The 26480-nt window shown below is 34.9% G+C and overlaps 2 protein-coding genes across 2 annotated transcripts; one reads left to right on the top strand and one right to left on the bottom strand.

Annotated features, from left to right (window-relative positions):
* The first annotated feature begins 3865 nt into the window (after positions 1-3865).
* LOC130799516 (increased DNA methylation 1-like) lies at positions 3866-6134 on the top strand. The gene is made up of 6 exons (XM_057662634.1): positions 3866-4041; positions 4143-4234; positions 4408-4634; positions 4895-4981; positions 5077-5176; positions 5613-6134. Exons 2-6 carry the CDS (start codon positions 4160-4162, stop codon positions 5868-5870), a joined length of 747 nt encoding a protein of 248 aa, XP_057518617.1. The 5' UTR covers positions 3866-4041; positions 4143-4159; the 3' UTR covers positions 5871-6134.
* Positions 6135-7849: 1715 nt separating this feature from the next.
* LOC130799323 (uncharacterized) lies at positions 7850-8337 on the bottom strand. Its single transcript, XM_057662425.1, has 2 exons — positions 8083-8337; positions 7850-8041 (listed from the first exon to the last, which is right to left on the bottom strand). Exons 1-2 carry the CDS (start codon positions 8335-8337, stop codon positions 7850-7852), a joined length of 447 nt encoding a protein of 148 aa, XP_057518408.1.
* Between the last annotated feature and the right edge of the window lie 18143 nt (positions 8338-26480).

Here is a 26480-nt window from a genome sequence, read left to right as displayed (position 1 = left end):
CAAAATCACTTGTAGCTATTTGTACATCAAATATCAGGTAGTACATGTTTTATGTTGTTGAAAGGTAGATGTCCAAGTCTCAAGTGCCACACCTTTGCATCATTGGTGCATTTCTCTTTAACTGAAATAATGTTCAGATTGTGCCTGGCAGCCTATATTATTATTGTTGTTCTAGTACAGCTTGTGCCAGAATGTGTGTCTTTTGGGGCTGGATGTAAGAAGTACAAGCCTTTCTTGCTATTACCAAGAGGCAAATGCCTTCAATGGCTCATGGATAAAAAATTTGTTAGTAGAGAAGAGAAACAACACTCAAGATCAGTACACAACTTATATACAGATACAGATTGTAGATAAAATCAGGGACATACACAACTTCTTTCAAACATATACCATTTTCAAGGATTATGTTCCCACTGTGTGTGACCTTAATTTTTCCTCCATTAGGCACAATAATAGTGTGTTGTTTGTTGGTTAAGGGTTTCAAGAAATCAAATGAAAATGATTGACAACACATATGATCAGTTGCTCCTGAATCTATAATCCAATTCATGTCATTATAATTTGAACTTTGCATACTAGTCAGCTGTATAGCATTTGATGTATGTGATACTTCTTGGACATTAGAGATAATGGAGTCTTTACCATTTAAGATACTCATTAATCTGGAGTATTGCTCCTCTGTTAGTTTTGTTTCAACCCTTTTGTTTCCTTGATCATCTATATTATTAATGCTTGTGTTAGCTTTGCTAGAATGAATCGCATTTTCTTTCCATATGTTGTTCTTGAATCTTGGTGGATAATCATGTATCTTCCAACATTTGTCCATGGTGTGTCCTTGCATTTTGCAATGATCACAATACAGCAAAGGTCTTTTATTTCCAGAATTCCTAGACTTTGACTTATGCAACTTTTGTTTTTTAGCCCTATGAGCAATATTAAACTTTTCCAAATCATCATGCTTTCAAATGTCTTCGTGAAGTTGTTATTGGATCAAGATCCCGTATACCTCAGACAATGTGGGTAATTCTTTCATCATGATCAAGCTATTCTAGTTTGTTTGTATTAGGGATTCAACTTCATTATGAAATTGAATAATCCTACTTCGTTATTGGCTCTTTAGGGTTTTTTTTTTGTACAAGTAGCCATTTGCAAATTCGTGCATGTGCAAGTTGCAATAGGATAAAGAGCATCGATTTCATCCGATAGACCCTTTATCTTTGTGAAGTAGTCCTCAATAATCATTTCTTGTGCTTGAAAAGTCTTGCTAAGAGCTTCTTGTATAGTGAAGAATTGAGCACTTGATAATTGACCAAATTTTTATTCAAGTTCTTCCCACACTTTTTTAGTTGTGTTCAACTATAAAATCATGCCATTAACAACACCTCTCTTGTTCTTACGAGAGAGGGCAATGGTGACAGCCCTTCTCCATCCCTTGTAACCTGTCCTACAAAACACATTTGAGACTATCTTGAGTCCTGTATCTGTGATATGAAGATAGTATGGGATGGAGCCTAGAGGGGTTTGGGTCTTGATTTTGTTGTTTATCATTTTTTATTCACCATGATTGCTTGAAGAGAACAACAAATAGGAAGCACGAAAAAGGTTACTATGATGAAAACAAATCAAAGGGTATGACTTTTGAAAAAATATCGTTATGATTAGTAAAGTCGACATTAAAGTGTTAAAACACAAGGGTACTATTGGTAATTAGAAAATTTAAAGGTCATTAGGGATGGTCAACAAAAGTTAAAGGTGATTAGTGATGGTTAGTAGTCATTTAGACTGGTCAAAGGTCATTTGGGTTGGTCAACGATCACTTGTCCTGAATGGTGTAAACTTTGATACTTTCGTGGCATTAATTCGCAAAAAACATCCTTTGAGGCTGTAATTCGCAAAAGCTCTAATCTTGAAGGCTGTTTTTCGCAAATTACTCTAATTGTTAATTAAAATCTGTAGCTACATCAAAGTATATGAATTTCACCTTATAGCCTTTGGCTCATGATTAATTTGTCATGAGAGTTCACCGAATACGAGTCAGATGAGATCTCATCTTAAAACCAAGTGGTAATACGAGGATTAGCCCATCAAACATATGTGTTAGTAAATCTCTTTCTAATTTTTCGACGTGGGATCTCATGTGTGTTATTTTTAAAGGAAAAATTGTCGAAAAAAATTCAACCTTTCATTAATCGGCTGTGAATAATCTCAACTTTGAATTACTTTTTAATAATCCAACCTTTTTATTTTTTTGTCCCACCATTTCCAATGACCTAAACCATCATAGCTCCACCCCTGAACCACCATTCCCAATTAACTACTCTATCGTTGTGCTTTGTCCTCATAGTGAATCAATGCATTTTATTTACACAAATTCTAAAATAAGATGGTTAAATAATTTGACTAATATTTCAAATTAAACTCTATTGGGTAATAAGAGAATCAGTGTTAAAAGCCACCTTAAACTCAAAATAAACAATTATTTAAGCCGCAATAAAATCAAAACATCTACAATAATAGAAATATTATTATGTTGTTCAATGCTAGAATTTAAATATGTTGAAATCAAAAATTATTGTTGACAACAAATCAAATCACGATCTTTAATCGAAGATATAATACTTGATTTGCTTCATGACTATCAATACCTTTAATTTGTTTTCTAAACATTTCACTTTGCTTCATTTTTCTAATTCTTTTCTTTTATTTTTCACAATGCAGACTAAAAATCCTTATTTGAAGCATCCCAAAAACTTTTCTGTATTCAACCATACAATGTTACCCAAAAGAAGATCAAGAAATGAAGATGATGACTACACAATACCGGCAAGGGAAACTTTGCCTAGGAGATGTAAGAGCATAAGGCCATTTTATGGTATTGACATTGTTTTAAATCAAATGATAAATATCCAAAAAATTCAACCGTTGGGGTCATCGTCTAGCACACAAAACTCGGCTCAAGGACTAGGACCGAAACGTCCTAGGAAGAAGCCGATAAATGCAATGAATCACATACAAGACGTAAAGCCAGAGATACGCCAAGTGAACCAAACTGATCTTAAGGAAATGAACATTTCCAATAGTGTTCTATCTTGGCTGATAGAAGCCAAAGTTCTTAGAGAAAATACAACATTAGTATACAGAAATGGGACTGACTCAAATATGTTGGGACTAGGGAAGTTAACTAAAAAAGGGATTCTCTGTTTTTGTTGTGAGAACATGTTTTCAATGTCTAAATTTGCACTTCATAAAGGGCATAATGATGATGAGATCCCTTATGAGCATATATTCGTTAGGGATACTAATGTTTCGTTGTTGACATGCCAAATCGAGGCATGGAATAGGCACTCGGTGCTTGCTCGAACTGGCTACCATTATTCTGAGAGGAAGCCTAAGATCCGAGATCACTATGATGATTGTTGTGTAATTTGTGCTGATGGGGGTAGACTCATTTGCTGCGAGGGTTGCCCTTCAGCCTATCACCTCGAGTGCATAGGCATTGAGGTTAGTTCGCCTTTTTCCTCTTATACTTTAATAAATTCTTGTGAGAGACAGTCTCTTTGAGAGACCATCTTTGATTGGGTTAGCCTATTAACCTATAATGGATTGGCCTGAGAGACGTCTCTAAAAATGACAGTCTTTCAGAAGACTGGCTGACTTTACTTTTAGTTATACTCTACTTTGCTATGAATTAGCTGCAGATAATGAAATTTTTCCTGATGTTACGTCACCATCAATAACAAAATCACATGGACAGGCTGAGTGATAAAGAAAACAAGCTGTATTCTCATATGCTCTTTTCTATAACTAACCATATTAATTGACATCTCTACAACTAGCATTCTTCAATGAGTAATAAAACATCGGACTGTCCCTAATTTTGATGTGGCCTATTATTAAGAATTCTTCAATTTCAGATTATAGTGTATCGATTTCAGGTAATCCCAGATAATGATTGGAAGTGTCCCTATTGCCGCTGTAGATACTGTGCTTTTGACACTGGATATGATCTTCTCTTAACGTGTAGCCAATGCTTAAAAAAATGTAAGTGAAGCTCTTCCTTACACCACTTTCTAGAAACTTGTAATTCTTTCTAGAAACTTGTAATTCTTTCTAGAAACTTCTTCTTAACTGCTTATTTGTAGACCATCAGCATTGCTCAATGGCAGCTGATGACAACGAAAACTGGGAGGATCGACCATTAATCATGCCCTTCTGTGGGCAGAGCTGCTGGCTCGTAAGTTTATCTTACTTTTAATTCATAATATAAGAACAATTTACTCCATGAGCAATTTGTTAGATTTATCCTACCTTAATAGTTTAATATTGAGACTTCAACTTACATAACATGAGTCTAAAAACATACATAAACATTTCTGTTTACTGCACATCTTTATTTGTTTAATGAAGGTGTACCAAACTCTCGAGAGAGCGTTGGGCAGAAGTGTGATAATAGAGCCAGGACTTTCTTGGACGCTAGTGCGGAGACAGGATCCCAACATGGAGCATTTAGCGAAGATAACGAAATGTAATACAATGGTTGTCTTAGCGGAAAAGTTAATAGAAGAGAGCTTTGATCCCATAGTAGACAGGCATACTAGAAACAACATGATCCAAAGTGTTGTTTACAATTGCGGGTAAGCTCTTACATCAATGGCGAATTCAGATGTCTAATATATGAAGGGCCAAACACTAATCTTTACATATGTGCTTAACAAACTCATATCATTTTTTTGTCATTTATAACACATGTCAATATTAAGAGCAGGATTTTAAATCAAATGATCTGGGTCATGGCTTAGGCTGGTTCATGCCTATATAGCCTTAGAAATTCAAACTTAAGGAAAGATAGTTAAAATTAAGGAAGTAAAGATGCAAATATGATTTATCTTTGTAGGTCCAACTTCCCAAGGACTAACTTCAGCAGATTTTACACCGCTATTCTGGAAAATGATGGCCGGGTTATTTCTGCAGCATCATTAAGGTAAGCTTTTTTGCAATAATCCATAGTTAACTTTTATGTTTCTATACGTTTGCTGTTAGCTGCATTTTTTACATGTTATGTTGTATTTTTATCAGAATTCCGTCACCAGAGATAGCAGAGATCCCATTCATAGCCACAAGTGAAGCGTGGCGCAGAAAAGGGATGTGCCGGAAATTGCTGGAAGCCATTGAATCTGTAAGTATAGAATTGAGACTTGCATGACTCAAAATTGTAATAGTTTACTTATAGAGCTACCTTCACAACCAACAAAAAGATTCAATACTACAACTTGGTCAAACAGGACAAGTAAGGGTCTTTAGCAAAATTCATGCTAGACTAATTTGACCAGTTGAAAATGTTGACTAAGAAGCTTGCTATGTTTGCCCAAATAAAAAAATCAAAAACCAAGCTAATTTAAAAGGCTAAGTTAGGAAACTCTCACCCAAGATGATCGGCTTAGAACCATTAATAATTCACAAATTCTTAAATGAGAAGGTCTTATGGTGAAACTATTTCTATTAGACTTAATTATGTTAAAGCGATCATTTATAATTTTAAAATGATTAATAAGAGAAATTGACTAACTATATGAGCTCGTATCATGATGAGATGGTTGCTTTGCATCTGCCAGGCACTAGGTGATATTGGAATTAAGCGGATTGTAATACCGTCATCGACTGAAATGTTGGCAAAATGGCAAATAAAGTTTGGGTTTGTGAATGTGGACTATCAAACAAACAAAAACATCAAGGAATTAAACACCTTAATGTTTCTCAAAACTACAAGGTTACAGAAGGTGATCAACCCCATAACAAGAAAGACTGCAGACCTTAACTTCCTGCCACCGTCCTCACCAAGACTACCGCCAGCGCCACCATCAGGACAGTAAAACTATCAGAAATGTGACATTCAGATTTTATGTTGTGAGGTTATTTTGTTTGTTTACATTAGTGTTTTCTTATGCACATGAACAGATACAAGATTAGACTTGGCTTTTCACAAACTTAGTTAGGAAAAGGACAGTCTATAGTACAAACTGCTCAGTTCAAGATAGATTACAGTATTGATTTGGATTCTCATTGTTTAGGATACCGTTCAGGATTCACATTCCATTAAATTATCAAAGCTTTGTATGTTTATGTTCAGAGTTGGAGTTTTTCTTAGGTGTATATTCACAGTAGGCGTATATCTAGCCACACAGGAGCGGTGTTGGGTAATGGGTATCCAACCGCATAAAACACTCAAAACTAAAGTGCCCTAAAGCATCCTTACTCATCACCTTTTGTAAAGTTTATGGGAAAAACATTAATTTTGTGCTATTAACAATGACCTCAATTATTTTGTACTTTCATTCTACCTCGTGTTACCTATCTTTAAAAATAATTAAATCATCATAATCATACTCAATGTATTTCACTTATAGACAACTATGGTCAGGGCCTGAGAGGGAAGAGAGACGGCAGCTCATACCCATAGAAGAGAGTGCGGTCAAAGAATCTCTTGCCCTCTTGTAAGAAAGAGGAACCTGCAACTATCCGGAAGCCTGCAACTTACACCTATGTTGACCATGAATAATAATCAAAATAACTAAATATACACTATAAATAGAATATGTCCAAATAACTAAAAATAAAGATAAAAGTAAGAAAAGTGGTAAAGAGCGATAAGTAGAGGCAAAGAAAAGTGAAAAAGTCTCTTTGAATTTTCAAATTTGAGTCTTTTGTAAGTCACTATTTTTTTCGTATTTTTGTAAGGAACTTATTAGCGTAATTTATAAATATTTGTTCCTTATTATTTAATTCGATGTTACCTATTCACTAATCCCCCAAGTCCAACAAATGAAAATTGAATTGAGTAAAGTTTATGGCATTTGTAAAGGACTGGTTTAACTTGATTGTTCTAACCTGTATCTAAACAATAAACAGGAGATTCTAAAGATTAAAAATTACTAAAGAATGAAAAGTAGGAGACCAGGTTTGCAATCCGACTTCAGAATATTATACATATGAATTGAAAATTTGAAATGGGGCTGAATACTTTATAATTATCTGGGTTCGGGTCCGGGTCCGAGTCTAAGGGGCGGGTCTAGGGTCTAGGTTTAGAGGTTTGGGTTTGGACCCGGACCTAGACCCTTCAATTATTTTTTAGATCCAGATTTGACCCGGCTCTGATGGGTCTCAAAAAATAAGAACCAGACCCTTAAAAAAGGGACGGGTTCGGGGCGCGTGTAACTGGGTCCTAGACCCATCACCATTTCTAGTAAGAGAGACATGTCTAGTAATCTAAGACGTGGATAAGGCGGCCCCAATTGCCCCTATCCCTGGTCAAGTCCTTAGAGAGGTGAAGTTCGTGCAAGACACTTTTAATCTGCTCCTCCCACGTTCTCCTAGGTCTTTCTCGACTTCTTTTGCCCTCCACTATGACGCATTCGATCCTTCTTACTGGGGCATCATGGGTCTTTCTCCCGCATCTTTGCAGAGAGAGAGAGAGGTGCAACCCCTAACTTCCACCTGAACTCCTGGTTTCTTATTCTATCCATCATAGTTTTGCCACACATCCACCTAAGTATACACATTTCTGTTACTTCCATCCTCTGTTCGAAAACCTTTTTTTACGGGCCAACATTTTGTCCGTACAACAAATTCGGCCTCATAGCAACGCGATAAAATTTACCTTTTAATCTACTAGGGAACTTTTTATCACAAAACACCCCGGTTGCTGCTCGCCACTTAAGCCATCCCGCCTGTATACGATTAATAACCTCTCCATTAATCTCCCCATTATTTTGAATCATCGATCCCAAATATTTGAACTTGGACGTACGTGCAACAACTTCCCCCCTATGGTCACATCTAGCTTCCCTATCGATTATGTCCCATTGAAGTCGCATCGCAAGTATTCAGTCTTCGTACAGCTGATGCGCAACCCCTTACCCTCCAAGGCTTCCCTCCACTCTTCCAATTTACTGTTAGCCTCCTCCCTAGTTTCTACGACCAAAACTATATTGTTAGCGAAAAGTATGCACCATGATACGGTCTCCCAGACAGATTTAGATATTTCCTCCATAATGCCGTAAAAATGAAAGGACTTAGTGCTGATACCTGATGCAGTCCTACTTTAATTGGAAAAGACTCTGTCATACCCACCAGTGTTTGAATGTTAGTCGAAACTCCGTCATACATGTCATACATGTCCTGTATTACATGTCCTCTATTCTTGAGGCTATCCCAAACAATACTTCGTGGTATGCTATCAATCGCTTTCTCCAAGTCAATGAACACTAGAAGCAAATCGTTCTTTCGCACCCTACACTTTTCCATCAGTCTCCTTAAAAATAAATTGCCTCTTCCTGGCATGAATCCGAACTAGTTCTCTCTAATCAACGTCTCTCGTCTAATTCTTTTCTCAATCACTCATTCCCACCGTGTCATTATGTGGCTTAGAAATTTGATTCCCTTATAGTTCCCACATACTTGTGCATCGCCCTTGTTCTTAAACAATGGGATAATTGTGCTAACTCTCCATTCTTCTGGCATCTTACTAGACCTCCAGATGGCATTAAAGAGTTTAGTAAGCCAATAAATGCCCTCTTCTCCTAAATCCCTCCACACCTGAATCGAAATATTATCAGGTCCAACTACCTTAAATCCCCCCATCTTTTTGAGAGCTTCTCCTACTTCCCCCGTGGTAATATCACTAATTGGCCCATAAACCTGTGTTCTTTGGATGATCGAAGTTTGTTGACTTTCCTCTGTTAGACCCGTAGTCTCACTAAGTAGTTGGGAAAAATATTAATGTCATCTCATTTTGATATCCTCTTGTCTAATGAGTACTCGTCCACTCTCATCCTTAATGTACTTCACCGTCCCTTGGCCTTTCCTCTGCCTAGATCTGGCTTTTCTAACTTAAAAAAAATACTTATCCCCCTCTTTGGTATCAAGCTTTTGATAAAAGGCTTCAAACGCACGACCCTTTACCTCCGCTATTGCTTTCTCTGCCTCCCGTTTTGCTTCTTTATACCTCTCTTTCTTTTGTATCCTATCTTCCTCCTCCGTACAAGCCACAAGCTCTTTGAATCTCATGTTTTTGTCCCTTATCTTCTTTTGCACCTCTTTGTTCCACTACCACGACTCTTTGTACACCCTTGGTTTCCTTATCGACACCCCTAACGTCTGCTTTGCTACCTTACGAATGTTTCTTCCATAGTCACCCACATTTGATTCGCATCGTCTGATATACTTACAAATTTTGCATTATTTGTTTTTTATTTAAACTTAAATTCCGAATTATTAATTTTTTTATTTTATTTGTTAAAAAATCCTACAAAAATTACTTAAAAATTTTAAAAAATTTGAAATCAAATAATATAAATTTTGAAAAAGTAGTTTAATTTTTTTAAGAAATTAAATTTATCTTGTTTATGAAAATAAATTACAAAGAAAATAAATAAAAAAATGGTAGATATATAAAAGGAGAGAAAGTATGCTGAAGTGGTCAACCCCTCAAATTTTTATATCTTTTTATTTGAAGTTATCAACCCATTACTTATTTTTCTCTCTCTTTTTTACATTAGAGATAAAAATTAATTTTTAACAACTTCATATAAGGTATTTTTATAACATTATTTGTAATGTAATTCGAAAATATGTTTAGTTTGTCTTTAATTGTACCCCCTCCAAATTACACATAATGTTTCATATTGGTTTGGCACAAATATTAAGAAAGTATAGGGACCACTCAAAATAGTGGGTGACATGTGAAAGTAAGATGAACTAGTGACAATTAAAATTTAATCATTCCCTCCATTTCTATTAAACCGAAAAGGAGAACATACTTTTTAGATATTAATGAAGAACAAGCAGGACCTTGGAATTCGTTCCCCCGCCCTGAACCTAGACATGCAAGATATTTACAAAATCAATTGTAAATTAAGTTCTAATGTCAACAAACTAACTCAACAAAAAAAATAAGTTAATGGTTAAGGTTCTAAAAAGAGCATTATAGGCTAGCAACGTAATTGTCACTTATATTTAGCATAACTTATTCCACTTAAAATGGTCATTGAATGGATGAGATTTAAACATGTGATACAACCAGTTATGGAAAACTTTTATAGTGAGTTATAGGACTTCATTGTAGATATGCTAGATTTAATGTGAGTTGTGTGACAAAATCTTGATTCATCGGTGACTTTTATAGAATGCACATAAGAAATTAAAGAAAATCTCAAAGTTTATAATAGTTCTTATTTTTAGTTGCTTAATCATGATACAACAAGAATGACAATGTTGACTCAATTAGGAATGGGAACAGCAACAAGAGGGGGGGTGAATTGTTGTTGCTAGTTTAAGCGTTTATGCCCTGTTTTTGCGGAATTGAGTAAAATAAATAAAGCTTAAACTTAGAGCAAAATAATAAAAGAGACACACGATTTTTACGTGGAAACCTTCTGGGCCTAAACAGAAGAAAAAACCACGACCCCTCGGGATTTCTAAAAACTCCACTATGTTTAAGGCAATTAGTTACAATTACAATAAACACCTTACTTCACTCGAAGCGAATCAACTAGGCCAACTCTTCTCTCTCAAATTGCTTTACTCAAAGCAACAAACTTAGTTTCACTAAAAGCTAAACTCCTCAATAGCTTCACTCAAAGCTATCTAATTCCCCCTTAGACTCATCCGAGTCTAATTACAAGTTCTCTCAAAAACCCTTACAAAAAGGAATGAAATTCTATAAAATAAATCAATGAGTTGCACAAGAAAATATTATGAAAGAATTGGCAATTTTAAAAGCAAAATATTTCTTGTAGAATTTCCAAAAATAATCGCATGAAAAAAAGTTTATACGTTTTTTCTCTCAATACATGCGCTTAGGAACATCTGAGTTCATTAGCTATTTATAAAAAATAAAATCTCTAAAAATAGAGAAATATTCCAATCCATTATTCCCTGTCAAAAGATCATGGGAAAGATGTGGATTACACTATCAAACGGTTATTTCCATAAGCCTTGAATAAATCAAACATACGGTTAATAGCAATAATAACCGCTGTTTCCTAATAATAACCGTTGTTCCCTTAAGCAGCAGTTTTTCAGCAATTGTTCCTGTTCCAGTACTAACTGCTGGAATGTTTTTGCTATTTTTAGAAACGGTTATTCTTAATAAAACTAGACACGATAACCTTTTATCAAAAATAAGGACCGGTTAAAAATAATAGCTAAGACCCATTCAACAACCGCTATTTCTATTTTTAGCAAATCCAATATTTACTAAAAATAGATCCTAAAATAAAGGATTATTTTTAGAAAACCACACATAAAGAATTTTTAGAAAAACTTTTTGCCAATTAACTATATAACTAAATGCAACAAATTAATTTAAATACATTAACAAAAAAACAAAAAAAATAAAAATCAGAATTTATTAGTTAACGTAGGCTGACTTTGGTTTGGGAACAGTGCGCTGTCTCCAGAATCCAGTTTCGCTTAGAACATCCAACTTAGGAACAGTAGACCTGCTGTCTCCATTTTACATCCCAAGCGATATACTTCTTCTAACATCCCTTGAATCCTTTTGACACGTGCATTCCCATGAACTAAGCCATAGGTACTATCAACGATCATAATCACGACCGGATATCGACCTGCACACAATCTTTAAACACATATTTGTTTAAGTGTAGTCATCATCAAAACTCAAGAGGTCCAACAAATTCCCCCTTTTTGATGATGACAAACTTTTAAACAAACTTAAACAAAATAGAGTAAACCAATGTTGAAGAGCATGTTAGAGATCAAAACAACTGTTCTTAACTTAGTAAATATAATTCACCAAGCATATCTTGAATCAAATTACTCTAAAAATAAACATAACAAAAACTCATACAATTTCAGCATAAAATTTAAACAATGATGTAAAATGATCAGAGCTTAAAAAAAACTTAAAAACAGAATACATCCAAAACAAGTTCAAAACAAGCATCATGTATAATCAAATCATAATCAGAGCTTCAATGTATAAACAGTAATCAGAGCTCAGCAATAAATCAATGAATCATAACCTAACCTTAATCCTTATGCCCAACATAATAGATTAAATCAGAGCTAAACATATTCAAGCATTATTTAAGTTTGTGCCAAATATTCCCCCTTTTGACATCATTCAAAAAGAATATGAGCAATCAAACCACAGCACTAAGCATATAGACATAGTCAAAGAGAGAACAAGGATGCACAGATTAAAGAGTATAAACAATGAATGCAAACATGATCAGCAATGATTAATCTTCATAGGTAGTTAATAGCACAAAAGAAAGTATGATTCAGAGCATTAAGCAGTACCCCAGCTGGTACAAATTGAAAAACATAAAAAGATTGTTTGATGAAGGTGATTGTTGTAACAAATAAGAAAATATGATGAATATCAGGAGAAATTAAGATGCAGGAGCTTCTTCATCTATATATTCTGTTTCCACCTCTACTGTGTCGAGTTTGGCCCCCAAACGTGCTTCTATTTGGTCCATTTGAGCAGATAGTGAGGCTATGGAGACACGAATTTCATCTTTAAAAACAAGGAAACTTGTCTGCAATTCTGTGAGTTTTAGGAGAATGGAGGATAGAGGGGCTGTAGGAACTATAGTGTCACCTAAACCTTGATTTGGTGATGGGTGTATTGGAGGTGGTGATGATGGTATAGGTGACTGTGGTGGTGAAGATGGTTGTATAGGTGATTGTGGTGGTGAAGATGGTTGTATTGGCGACTGTGGTGGTGAAGAAAAATTATGGAATGACGGTGTGGCAGGTTTAGGTGAGGAAGGATGGCTTGGTTCAGCTGTTGTGTATGAGGTTGAGTCATCATCAATAATAACAACAGGTTTCTTTCCTTTGGAAGCTAGCCTACGACTCTTCCTAAGATTTGAACCAGGTAAAGAACTCTCCTCATCTTTCTCTTCTTCATCCTCCACAACATTCTTCACAGAATCCTTCTCAACTTCCCCCTTACATGAATTTTCCTCCTGTTCCTCCTCAGAATGCCCTCTTCCTTCTCAGTGGCAGAGGGAACAGACTCCTGTTCCTTCTTATTTACTTCCTCCTCCTCAACATTTTCTTCATTTTCTCCTTCATTGGTGCCCTCAAATAGTTCAAAAATATTCTCAAGAGTCCCATTTTGCTTTAATCTAAGGTGCAAGTTTTTCAAACACTTAATACCTATTTTGTTATTTGGACCCATGGGATAATTTGGACCATCAAGAGGAACACCTAACTTCATAAAGATCCAAGTTAACAATCCACCATATCCCAACAAATTACCTTTAAAAATACAATCATTCAAGTGACAAATCATCAAAGAGGGAAAATTAATCTTGATGTTATTAGCCATACAATATATTAACATAGCATCCCTTAAACTAACCTCACTTCTTTTGGATGTGCGAGGCAAAATAAATCGTCTTGCTATATTGTATAACAGCTTGTGCATTGGTGACAGCACATTGTGACTAACCTTTCCTCTTTTTTCTTTTATCCCTAAAAATTTCCAAACTACCTTCTCATTTATCCCAGAAAAATTGATTTTTGACCCAACAATGTATATATCAAATCTAGTGGAGGGAACACCTAACCATCCTCCTAAAATCAAATTATTACATTCAATTTTAATCCCCTTAACTACACTAGCACAAACGCCATGGTCAAAAGAAAAGTTTGAAGCAAAATCGCGCATCAAGTTGGGATACATTGGGTTACAGCAGTATTCAACCGTTAAAGATTCCCAAAATTGATTTTGCAAAATGGCGTGAAATTGAGGAAAGAAATTGGATTCATACCATTGTTTGTCTAGCCCGAAACCAACAATCATTTCTTTGGATATCTCCTCAGCACTTACTTGAACACCAACTTTTGCCCTTTTTGAAGATGATTTCTTTACTGTAGCATCTCTCTTCCTCTTTGAGCTTTCATGCACTTCAGAAACATCCGGGGTTTCCTGTTGCTTTATTGATGAGGACTTAGTTCCGGTAATGAGAGGTGTTGGATGGATGATTTGTAGAGGTTTGTTGCTTCATCTTTGGTGTTTGGTTCTTGGTTTTCATGGTGGTTTGAAGAATTGATGGAGCGAGATTTTGCAGTAAATGTGAGAGGATGAAGATGATTTTGGAATTCAGAGTTGATTGTGTTTGAGGATGAAGGTTTTAGGGCTTGGCGTGTGAGAATGATTATAATGAGTATGAAGGGACGTTTACTTTACTTGATTAGGTGTTTCATGTTCCTTATTTAATTCATGCATATGGACACAGAATGTGAAATGGAAACAGATAATATGGAAAATTCATCTCCTACTAAAAAAATTGCTGGGAAAAAAATATATATATTAAATATTATGAAATTTTTATGATGATAAAAAAATAAATGGAAATTTTATGCTACTATAATATGATCAAATCAAACAAGCAATCATATGAGCATTCAAGTATATACTTTTAAATAGTGCATACCTGATCCTTTCAATAATTGATTTTTCAATCAAGATCTTTGTGGTTGATCGACCTTTTCAATTTTCATTCGGTCTTTAAGGATCACATATGTCACTCACTTCAATGCAGCTTGATCATGCCAAGTTCCAATCTCATTTTTTCATGTTGTTCCCTTGGAAGCGGTTTAGTCATGATATCTGCTATTTGCTCGTTGGTGTTTACATGCTTTACAATAATATTTTTATTTTCAACATTATCCTTAAGAAAATGATGCCTAATGTGGATGTGTTTTACTCGTGAATGATGCACTGGATCTTTAGATATGCATATGGCACTGTTATTGTCACAAAAAATAGGAACACATTCAAACTTAATACCAAAATCTCTTAGCTGCTGCTTTATCCAAAGCATTTGGGAACAGCAAGCTGCTGCTGCTACGTATTCAGCTTCGGCAGTAGATAAAGCAACAGTGTTTTGTTTCTTGGAACTCCATGAAACTAAACATGAGCCAAGAAATTGTACCATACCTGACGTGCTTTTTCTATTAACTAGATCTCCTGCATAATCTGCATCACTAAAACCTTTCAAATCATAGACATCACTTTTAGGGTAAAATAAGGATAAGTCGTCTGTTCCCTTTAAATATCTCAAAATACGTTTTACTGCAGTGAGATGTGATTCTTTAGGATTAGACTGAAATCTAGCACATAAACCAACACTGAAAGAAATATCGGGTCTACTAGTAGTTAGATATAATAAAGATCCAATCATGCCTCTATACATTGTATGGGTTTTCATCTAATCTAATATTTGTAGCCATGGGTGTGTTGTTGGTTTTAGCGTTGTTTAATTCGTACTTTTTAAGAAGTTCTTTTATGTATTTTTGTTGATGAATAAAAATCCCATTTTCAGTTTGTTTAATTTGCAAACCAAGAAAGAAATTTAATTCTCCCATCATGCTCATTTCAAATTCTGTGCCCATAAGGTTGGAAAATTCTTGGCATAACAAATCATTAGTTGCACCGAAAATAATATCATCAACATAAATTTGAACAACTAAAATATCATAACCTTTATTCTTAAAGAATAAGGTTTTGTCAATTTTTCCTCTAACAAAGTTAGTTTGAATCAAAAACTTTGATAGTCTTTCATACCATTGCCTAGGAGCTTGCTTCAAGCCATATAAGGCTTTGTCAAGCTTGTAGACATGATCAGGACAAGAGGTACTCTCAAAACCTGGGGGTTGTTCAACAAAAACTTCTTCATCTAGATAGCCATTCAAAAAAGCACATTTCACATCCATTTGATATAATTTAAAGTTCATGAATGCAGCAAAAGAAATTAAGATTCTAATAGCCTCTAACCTTGCTACCGGAGCAAAAGTTTCGGTGTAATCAATACCTTCTTGTTGATTGTACCCTTTGACCACGAGTCTTGCTTTGTTTCTCACAATTATTCCATGCTCATCTAGCTTATTCCGAAATACCCATTTCAAAGCAATTACTTTCTTGTGTTTTGGTTTGGGTTCCATGTGCCATACTTTATTTCTTTCAAACTCGTTCAATTCATCTTGCATGGCTACTACCCATTCGGAATCCTTTAGGGCTTCCTCGTGATTTTTTGGTTCAAGTGATGATAGGAACGCAAAGTGTGCACAAAAGTTTCTCAGTTGGGATCTGGTTTGTGTTCCTTTATTCAAATCACTTATTATCAAATCAAGAGGATGATAACTTTGATATTTCCAAGGTTTGGGCACAAACTCTTTTGTGGGAACAGTAGCATGTTCTGGTTCATCAGCTCGATTAACATTTTGTTCAGCTACTGGATCGTTTTGCTCTTCTGTGGGAACAGCTGGATTGGGAACAGTCTGCTGTTCCTGATGTTCTGGCAGTTCCTGAACTTGATCAGTTCCTCCTGCCTGTACTGGGTTCATCAGTTCATCTGATGTTCCTTGATCTTGCATTTTCATTTCTTCTTCATCATTCTCTAGATTTGCAAGACCTATCTTAAAATTATTTGTATCCTGTTCACTTGACAAAAAGTTAGTTTCATCGAAAATAATGTGAACGGATTCTTCCACACTCATTGTTCTTTTGTTATAAACTTTATATGCCTTACTTTGAGATGAATAGCCAAGAAATACCGCGTCATCACTTCTTTCATCAAATTTACCTATATTTCGTTTTCCATTAACATGTACAAAACATTTGCATCCAAACACACGAAAATAGGAGATATTTGGTTTAACACCTTTAAGCAATTCATAGGGTGTCTTAGAAGTGATTAGTCTTATTAATACTTGATTTAAAATATAACATGCAGTATTAACAGCCTCGGCCCAAAAATTTCTAGGTAGACCACTAGTAATTAACATGGTTCTAGCCATTTCTTCTAAAGTTCTATTTTTCCTTTCTACAACACCATTTTGTTGTGGTGTTCTTGGTGCGGAAAAATTGTGACTTATTACATGTTCATTGCAATAACTCATAAAACTTGAATTTTCAAATTCTCTTCCATGATCTGACCTTATGTGTATAATTTGATTATTGGTAGATTTTTGTATTTTGTTAGCGAAAGAAACAAACTCATTAAAAGCTTCATCTTTACTAACTAAAAATAAAATCCAAGTAAATCTACTGTAATCATCAACAATAACAAACACATATCTTTTGCCACTACGGCTTTGTATTCTCATAGGTCCGCACAAATCCATGTGTATTAGTTCAAGTGATTTAGAGGTGGTCACAACATTCTTTGGTTTAAAAGATGACTTAACTTGTTTTCCTTTGACACAAGGATCACAAATTTCATCCTTATGGAATTATATAGCTGGTAGTCCTCTAACTAGGTCTTTTGATCTTAATGCATTAATCAATGTATAACTAGCATGACCTAGACGCTTATGCCAAAGAAGTGGGTCGTCTTCTATAACGCTTAGACACGTTAGACTGGTTTTGGGAACAGTGTCCAGGTTCACTACATAAGTGTTCCCTTTTCTGATTCCCTCAAGAACGATGTCTCCTGTGTCATTCCTAGAAATAATGCACCTTTCAGAAGTAAAGTTTACAGAGTTACCTTTATCACAAAATTGAGAAATGCTAAGTAAGTTATGTTTCAAATTCTCGACTAAAAATACATTATCAATAGCATGGGAACATGACCTTCCAACTTTTCCTTTGGCGATTATCTCACCCTTCATATTGTCACCGAAGGTTACTGTTCCCCCATCATAGGCTTCAAGTGAGAGAAATTTAGATTTATCACCCGTCATGTGCTTGGAACACCCACTGTCGAGATACCATGAGCTGTTCCCCCTCACTTGGACCTGTAAAAAATTAATGGTTAGTTACAGGAACCCAGACTTTCTTGGGTTCCTTGTCGATTTTTCAAGAATCATTTTTCTTATTCTGAATGTTATCGACGTAGTTTCTGTTGGAGACAGTGTACTGTTTCTTTTTGGTGCACTGGTCCTTCAGATGACCAGTTCCTTCACAGAAGGAACAGAATCTGTCACTAGGAAGATCAACGTAAGCTTTTTTCTTATTATTATTCTTAAAGTAATTTAGGCCTTTTGAATTTTTACTTTTGGCATCCTGAATCCATTTGGGAGTAATTATGATTTTCCCTTTTTTGTCTTAAATTTAATTCAAGCTTATCATCATTGTTACGGTTGGATTCTAGATTCAACTTTAAATTTTGAAAATCATTGCACAAATCTTTAGTAGATGCGTCATTCAATTCTTTATTCAAGCCTAATAATTTGTATTGCGACAACTCAATATTAAGAATAACATTTTCCTTTTTAATTCTCTCCATATTTTCCTTTAGAATTATGTTTTGATCCAACAAACCGAAAAATCTATTTTGGACATCGTATCTAAAGGTGTTTATATAGGAGACATGGTCTTTGCTTACCTTGAGCTCCTTTTCTAATTGGAGACACTTAACATTGCAATTTTCAAGTTTGGCTTGTGTCTCCTTTAGCAACTCAATTAATTTATTTTTACTTAATTTGGATGGATGGATAGAAAATGAATTAGAAGTATTTACCTGCTTTTCCTTGCCTTCTGGTAGCCATGAGACATAGGTTAGCTGTCTCCTCTTCTTCGGGAACAATAGTTTCATTTTCACTTTCAGTTTCTCCCCATGCAGCAATCATGGCCTTGCGAAAGTCGGTCTTGTTAAAGTTTTCTTTGTTCAAAGGTCTTCTTGAATCCCTTGTCTTTCCCTTGCCCTTTTCATTCTTCCACATTGGGCACTCCTTGATGAAGTGTTCGGTACTTCCACATTTATGGCATTCAAGATTGGTTTTTGTTCTTCTTTCTTTGTTGTTTCTTTGATTTGTATACCTGCTATTCCTGAAGAACTTCTTGAATTTTCTTACCAGTAAGGCAGCCTCTTCCTCATCGCATTCTGACTCGTCCTGTTCCCCAACTGCCAGGGCCAGTCCCTTGTTCCTGGAACTGTCAGCTGTTCCCAAATGTAATTCATGCGTCATTAGGGTACCAGCCAGCTCCTCTAGATTGAACTTTGTAAAATCTTTGGACTCTTGTATAGTAGTAATCTTGGCCCTCCAGCGCTCATCTTGAGGAAGGCTCCTAAGAATCTTCCTTACTTGTTCATTAGTGGGAATTATTCTTCCAAGAGAGACAAGTTCGTTTGTTATGTTGGTGAACCTAGTGAACATCTCTTAGATGCTTTCCCTTGGCTCCATAACAAATCTCTCGTATTTAGACATTAACAAATCAATTTTGAACCGTTTAAATTCACTTGTTCCCTCATGGGTAACAGCTAGCAGGTCCCAAATCTGCTTGGCAGATTTGCACCCCATTATACGATTGTGTTCATTTGGTCCAAGACCACAGTGAAGCAATTTTATTGCAAGAGCGTTTAATTCCGTTTTTTGAAAATATTCTTTTTCATATTCGGTTGTGGGTTTTGGAACAATTTCATTGTTGGAGTTAGTAATGGTTACCTCAAAATCTCCAATTTCGATGACTCTCCAAACTTGATAGTTCTCAGCCTTGATGAAGATTTCCATCCTATTTTTCCAGTATGTATAGAATTTTCCATCGAACATTGGCGGTATTTGAGTTGAATACCCTTCTTCCATTCGTTAGTTCACAATTGACATTTTCGGGAACACTAGGATTTTGCCCTCAGCGTTTCCTGATCTACTGGGAACAGGGCTCTGATACCAATTCTTGACTCAATTAGGAACGAGAACAGCAACAAGAGGGGGGGTGAATTGTTGTTGTTGCTAGTTTAAGCGTTTATGCCCTGTTTTTGCGGAATTGAGTAAAATAAATAAAGCTTAAACTTAGAGCAAAATAATAAAAGAGACACACATTTTTTACGTGGAAACCTTCTGGGCCTAAACAGAAGGAAAAACCACGACCCCTCGGGATTTCTAAAAACTCCACTATGTTTATGGCAATTAGTTACAATTACAATAAACACCTTACTTCACTCGAAGCGAATCTACTAGGCCAACTCTTCTCTCTCAAATTTCTTTACTCAAAGCAACAAACTTAGCTTCACTAAAAGCTAAACTCCTCAATAGCTTCACTCAAAGCTATCTAATTCCCCCTTAGACTCACCCGAGTCTAATTACAAGTTCTCTCAAAAACCCTTACAAAAAGGAATGAAATTCTATAAAATAAATCAATGAGTTGCACAAGAAAATATTATGAATTAATTGACAATTTTAAAAGCAAAATATTTCTTGTAGAATTTCCAAAAATAATCGCATGAAAAAAAGTTTATACGTTTTTTCTCTCAATGCATGCGCTTAGGAACAGCTGAATTCATTAGCTATTTATAAAAAATAAAATCTCTAAAAATAGAGAAATATTCCAATCCATTATTCCCTGTCAAAAGATCATGGGAAAGATGTGGATTACACTATCAAACGGTTATTTCCATAAGCCTTGAATAAATCAAACATACGGTTAATAGCAATAATAACCGCTGTTTCCTAATAATAACCGCTGTTCCCTTAAGCAGCAGTTTTTCAGCAATTGTTCCTGTTCCAGTACTAACTGCTGGAATGTTTTTGCTATTTTTAGAAACGGTTATTCTTAATAAAACTAGACACGATAACCTTTTATCAAAAATAAGGACCGGTTAAAGATAATAGCTAAGACCCATTCAACAACCGCTATTTCTATTTTTCGCAAATCCAATATTTACTAAAAATAGATCCTAAAATAAAGGATTATTTTTAGAAAACCACACGTAAAGAATTTTTAGAAAAACTTTTTGCCAATTAACTATAATAACTAAATGCAACAAATTAATTTAAATACATTAACAAAAAAACAAAAAAATAAAAATCAGAATTTATTAGTTAACGTAGGCTGACTTTGGTTTGGGAACAGTGCGCTGTCTCCAGAATTTAGTTTTGCTTAAACATCCAACTTAGGAACAGTAGACCTGTTGTCTCCATTTTACATCCCAAGCGATATACTTCTTCTAACAGCCCTTGAATCCTTTTGACACGTGCATTCCCATGAACTAAGCCATAGGTACTATCAACGATCATAATCACGACCGGATATCGACCTGCACACAATCTCTAAACACATATTTGCTTAAGTGTAGTCATCATCAAAACTCAAGAGGTCCAACAGACAAAAACAATAATTTCAAAAAAAAAATCAAAAAACAGGGACGACAAAAACAATAATTATAACAATTAGGAAAAAATAACTACACTAACCGAATATTTTATAGATTTTCCTAAAATAATACCACCTTTTGATTAACCTTAAATAATTCTAATTTTAGGGTAACATAGCCAAGAACATTGTTGCCCAAATGGTGACCGGTTTTGCTGGTTAATTACAACAAAAAATAAGGAAAATTCCACGTGGTAACCCTGAGGTTTTAGGTTTTCCACGTGGAAACCAAAACTTTTTAAAAATTCACGCAGTAACCTTTAGGTTTACCAAATTGTTCTACCTTGAGATTTTTGCACATAAAACGTTAGTATATCTATATTGTGCAAGATTCTCTATAGGTTAAATGGGTTCATGGGGTTTACACAAAGGGTGGGAACTGGTTGGACATCAACTCTCCTCCAACCGCTAGCTAAACTATAAGGAAGATATGTTAGGTTAAGGATGAACTCAAGCAATGGGTATTCCAAGACATATATTCTATTAAGAAGGTCTACAAAGCTAGCTCTTGTCCTCAACCAAGAGTCTGGTGGGATAAGATCGTATGGCATCGATCCTCAATTTCTAAAGCACGATTTGTCCTATGGCTTGCTTTGAGAGATAAGCTGAAGACCAAATCCAGACTTATAAGCATAGGGTTGACTCAAGATAACCTATGCCCGATTTGTGGCTTTGCCCCTAAAACAGTAAAGCATCTCCTGTTTGAATGTTAGAATCCCTATGAGAAACATCTGGAAATATAGAAGATGGCATGTTTCTAAGCTAAGAAAGCAAGTCATCGTTACTAGTCTATCATGTTTTGCTTATAATATCTAGAAGGCTTGCAATGAAGTAATCTAGATTGTAAAAGTTACTACTATCGCTCATACCTTACAAAGTGTCAAAAAGGAAACATGTAATCGTTTTCTAGTTCTTCAACTCAAGGGGACTACAATGGATACCCACTGGATTCATAGTTTATGAGCCTGTGGCTTTGTTTCTATACTTTACCTAATTAACTCCCGATTCAAAAAAATCAAATTCTAAACTAGGAAAATATTTTCATGTAATCAATTATTATCAACTAAAATAAGTTCATTTTTTAAGGCTCCCTAAGAAAGACATTTGTTTTTTTTTCTAATATTTTTATCAATTTGTACGATATATATACTTGGACTAATTGTTGTCTTCTCGGTACCTTATGGTGTAAGGCAAATGAGGCAATCAATGCTAGGGTGAAATTAACCATTCTCAGTCTATTTTAATAGATTGGGGTTCGCTCGACAAACCTTAGGAGGTTTTAGTGTAAAGCCATCTTGTAGGCATGTAGCACTGACGTTCGTTCCTTGTCCATTTTAATATGTTTTGAAATTTGTGAAAATAAACTTCTTCGATGTACTAGGTTATTTTAATTATTTTAAGGTATTTATATTGTTTAAAAGCTTTAGTTATTTCAATTTGGTTTCACGCCCTGATTTGTTTTTTAAAATTGGAGGTATATATACATCTAACTAATGGATGAGTGATTAAATTTCTTTGTAACAAAGGATAATATTATGATTAGGAAGGACAAGTAGTTATGCCCCCTGATTGTGGATTTATAGTTTGATATAGATAGTGAATGATAGCATGATTGCTATCGTACAGGTAAGAATGTGAGGGTGTGCTCAAGGCTTTTCCTCTTATCATGTCTCTTACATTTAGACCTTAAGACTTTTATTTATTTTCTTTTAAAGAAGTTTTTTCCCTCTACAATAATGTAATAAGTTGTTGTACCTATGTGTTTTATATATTTTAAGGTTTATGAGGTTTTTATTGTTGCTCTTATCTATTTATGAGTAAGTAACATATATCTTAATGGTTAATTTTTCAAACCTTTCTTATTTAGAACGATGAGTTGTTACAGATAGTGAGTCAGAAGAACAGAAGGAGTAGTTGTTGCTTGAGAAGGAGCAATATAGTGTTATTTTTAGGAGAAGCTTTCACACTACCCCCAGGTAAAAAAAAAATCAGATCAAAGAGAGAACATAACAAGATTTAACTAAGATCAAAGTGAGTGAAGTTTTGACTAAAAGTTGAAGGGCAAGGGTTAGAAGGTGAGTGAAGCCTTGTTAAAGTTATGTCCAAGATCAGAGAAATTTGATCATATCCTCGTTCATTTTAGTAGTTTTTTTAAGGGTCCTATATAATTTTAGATAACAACCAAGTTTGGAGGATCCTGAGGATCCAAACATGGTGCAAAAGACCACTACATAAAAGCTTAATTCAGACTAATAAGAATAGTCGAAATAAATATAGTCAATAAATTTTAATAGTTGGAATTTTAGTCGAAATTCTGACTAACACAAGTTAAGTAGGTGTATAGGCGGATTTCGACTGACTTGGATGGTAGGAAATTAGTCGAATTTCGAATTGCTTTCCTACAACATTTCAGTTGTAAATTCCGACTAATGTGTAGTAAGAAAATAGCCGAAAGATTTGAATACCCAAAATCAAAAGATATCCAACAATCACCTATTAAAATTATATATAATTTTCGATTGATTTCCAACTAAATCATCAATGGATAATATTCCGACTAAATAATCAATGGGAAATATTTCAGTTGGTGGGCAATGAAGTGTTGATATTCCGACTGAATGTGTTAGTCAAAAATCAGTCGATAGTCATAAATTGTGTTTATTTTGTATTTTATTATGGAAAAATTACCCAAAATAATCCAATATTTTACTAATTTCCCTACAATAATCCCAACTTTTGATTATACATGAATAATCCTAAATATAAAAAGGGTGATTACTAAAAATGCACAAAGGTGACATCTTACCGATACAATAAGTCATTTTGCACAAAACAAAGTAAATACAAAATAAAATTATTAAAATATTGAAAAATTACAAAAAAAATGAATAAGAGAAATCAATTAAGTGAATTTTTTGATTTTAATTTTAATTTTTAATTTTTTTGAATTTTTACTTTATCTTCTTTTTTGTTGCAATTATTCTGTAAAAATCAGTCACTAATTTGGCAACAATGTTCATGGGTAAGTGACTTAAAATTGAAACTATTCATGATTAATCAAATGTTAATATTATTATAGGAAAATTAATAAAAGGTTGGATTATTCTAGGCTATTTATATATTGATATATTAATCATATAAGATATTATATGAATATAAAATATTATATATTGATCATACGTAAAATAAATATTAAACAATAAATAATTAATATATCTTTAAAAAATATAGTGAGAGGTTCTAGTGTAAGAGGCTCTCATAGGGTTTCAGGTTTTCCTTCCCTTTGTAGGCCTCTTAGCTAGCGGCTGCTAAGGTTTTGGTCGGATTTTGTACTTGTTTTTTCACTCATTGGTTTTTTCATCTCTTGTTTTAACCTCGACGTTTTTCTGGTGTGTTGCTGTGTCCCCTTCAAGAGTTTTAGAGTTGTTTTTGTCTAGTTTTTTGTCGCGGGTAATCGTACTTGGATGGTGGTGTTTTGTTTCTACTTTTTCCCATAGGCTAGTCGGTGTTTTGTTGGAGTTTGTGGCGGTTGTTTGCAACATTTTATTTATTTATTTATTTTTGATGTTTTTGGTAGTTTATTTTTTTCCATATCTGTTTGTTTGTATGCTATAGGTTTTTTGTAGTTTATTTTTGGGTTTATGCATAGGTGTATTATAGCATTTGGGTTGTCTGATGGTCCTGCTTCGGTGGCTCTCTTTGCGGTTGGTTATGTTGTTTTGTTTGGATTGGTGCGAAGATCTACGATGGCGATCTTGGAGTTTTGCTTAGGCGCTTTTTCAGAGGGTGTTATGGTAACGTTAAAAGTTATTTATTTATTTTAATATTTCATTATCGTTCTTGTAATATTACCTTTATACCCTTTTCTCGCTTCCGTTGACTTTGAGCAGAAGTCAAGGAACCTTTGTAACTTCTCCATTATTAGTGCTGGAATACTAAGTAACTTCCATTATTTTCTAGTACCCTAACTTCCCTGGTATAACTACCCACTACTCTCTATTCACTGCCATGATTCTCCATCATGCCAATAACTCCCCAATATCCTAGTGACCAACCTTACCCTCATTTCTTATAAGTACCTGGGGCATCAGCCATTTGCACCCTAAGCTCACATATTGCCTACCGATATTCTGCCAAAATCTACACTGATCAAATTCCTTACCAATAAACTAAATACCATCTCCAAACACCCTAATTTCCATAGTCTTGCATTCAATTAATTATCATTCATTCATTGATTTCTCTTCTCCTATTCGACTTGAGCGATGAAGGGGTTTAACGAGAGATCATCCCAGGGCAAGACTAACGTGTTGTGACGCAGACATTCAAATCACATCCACGGAAGTGTAAGTTTTCACTTCCACTTCATTGACTGTTGACTTTGATAACGCTTCCACTTCAAGTATTTTAAGTATCACTTGCACTTCCTCGTTTCATCACTGAAACAGTTTGTCGTTGTTTGTGGGGGATTGTAATAAATACTTAACTAGAACAAAATTCCATGGCTCCTAAAAAATATCTGACTCAAAAAAAATATGCATAGTACAGACACAGATACTTCCGCGGGTCAGGCCAACAATCAAGCAATGACCCGCCAGAATCTAGACATACTAGCATAAAACCTTACCAATGCATTCCCTGAACAAATCTGCGCCATTATAAGCGCCAATAACACTACTCCCCATCAGCAAGTATTGGCCGACATAGCGAATCTGATTAAAGACCTCAAAGAAAAAAATAGAACCTAATGAAGATGTCTCTACCGACCACAAATCTGATGATGGTGAATCTAATATTTCCTGTTCCAAAAAGAGAAATAGGAGAAGAAGAGAGAGATAAAAACTCAAAACGAGTTTAAGTAGAAGCAAATGGTAAGAACATAGTGAATCCAAATCGAAAACCTAAGATGCTAGAAAACATTTGGAAGAGAAAAGAGCAAAGCAATCAGAAGAAATCACATCTTTCGTACATTTTAGAGCGATGAAAGAATGATGGTGGATTCCCTACCTCTAGCACTCCGATGAGTCCAATTCAAACACTGCGGGATGATATTAGCCGAGGTGGCCCGCAAGAATTCCCCGTTATCCGCTGAGATTCTAGTGACACCTAATCCGACTAAAATTAAGATTCCTAACATGACCGCCTTCGATGGAACAACCTGTACCGAAGAACATATCAATGCACACGAACTTAATGCTTCTGTACACTACAAATTCGGCTCTGCTGTGTAAGTTCTTCCCCACCATTCTTAGTGGTATCACTTTAATTTGGTACACTTCGCTTCGAATTGGAAGCATTCACACTTTTGAACTAGAAGCCAAGTTTATCAAGACACGTCAATGTCATG

This window comes from Amaranthus tricolor, chromosome 14, assembly GCF_026212465.1.
Source record: "Amaranthus tricolor cultivar Red isolate AtriRed21 chromosome 14, ASM2621246v1, whole genome shotgun sequence".
NCBI classification, from domain to species: Eukaryota; Viridiplantae; Streptophyta; class Magnoliopsida; order Caryophyllales; family Amaranthaceae; genus Amaranthus; species Amaranthus tricolor.
This window is presented reverse-complemented; position numbering and strand designations above follow the sequence as displayed.

Coding starts and splice junctions, on each gene's coding strand:
- LOC130799516 (XM_057662634.1), top strand. CDS start 4,160: ATGGCAGCTGATGACAACGAAAACTGGGAGGATCGACCATTAATCATG. Junction 4,982..5,076: donor ATTTCTGCAGCATCATTAAG/GTAAGCTTTTTT, acceptor TATTTTTATCAG/AATTCCGTCACCAGAGATAG. Junction 5,177..5,612: donor TGCTGGAAGCCATTGAATCT/GTAAGTATAGAA, acceptor TGCATCTGCCAG/GCACTAGGTGATATTGGAAT.
- LOC130799323 (XM_057662425.1), bottom strand. CDS start 8,337: ATGCCAGGAAGAGGCAATTTATTTTTAAGGAGACTGATGGAAAAGTGT. Junction 8,042..8,082: donor TTAAAGTAGGACTGCATCAG/GTATCAGCACTA, acceptor GGCATTATGGAG/GAAATATCTAAATCTGTCTG.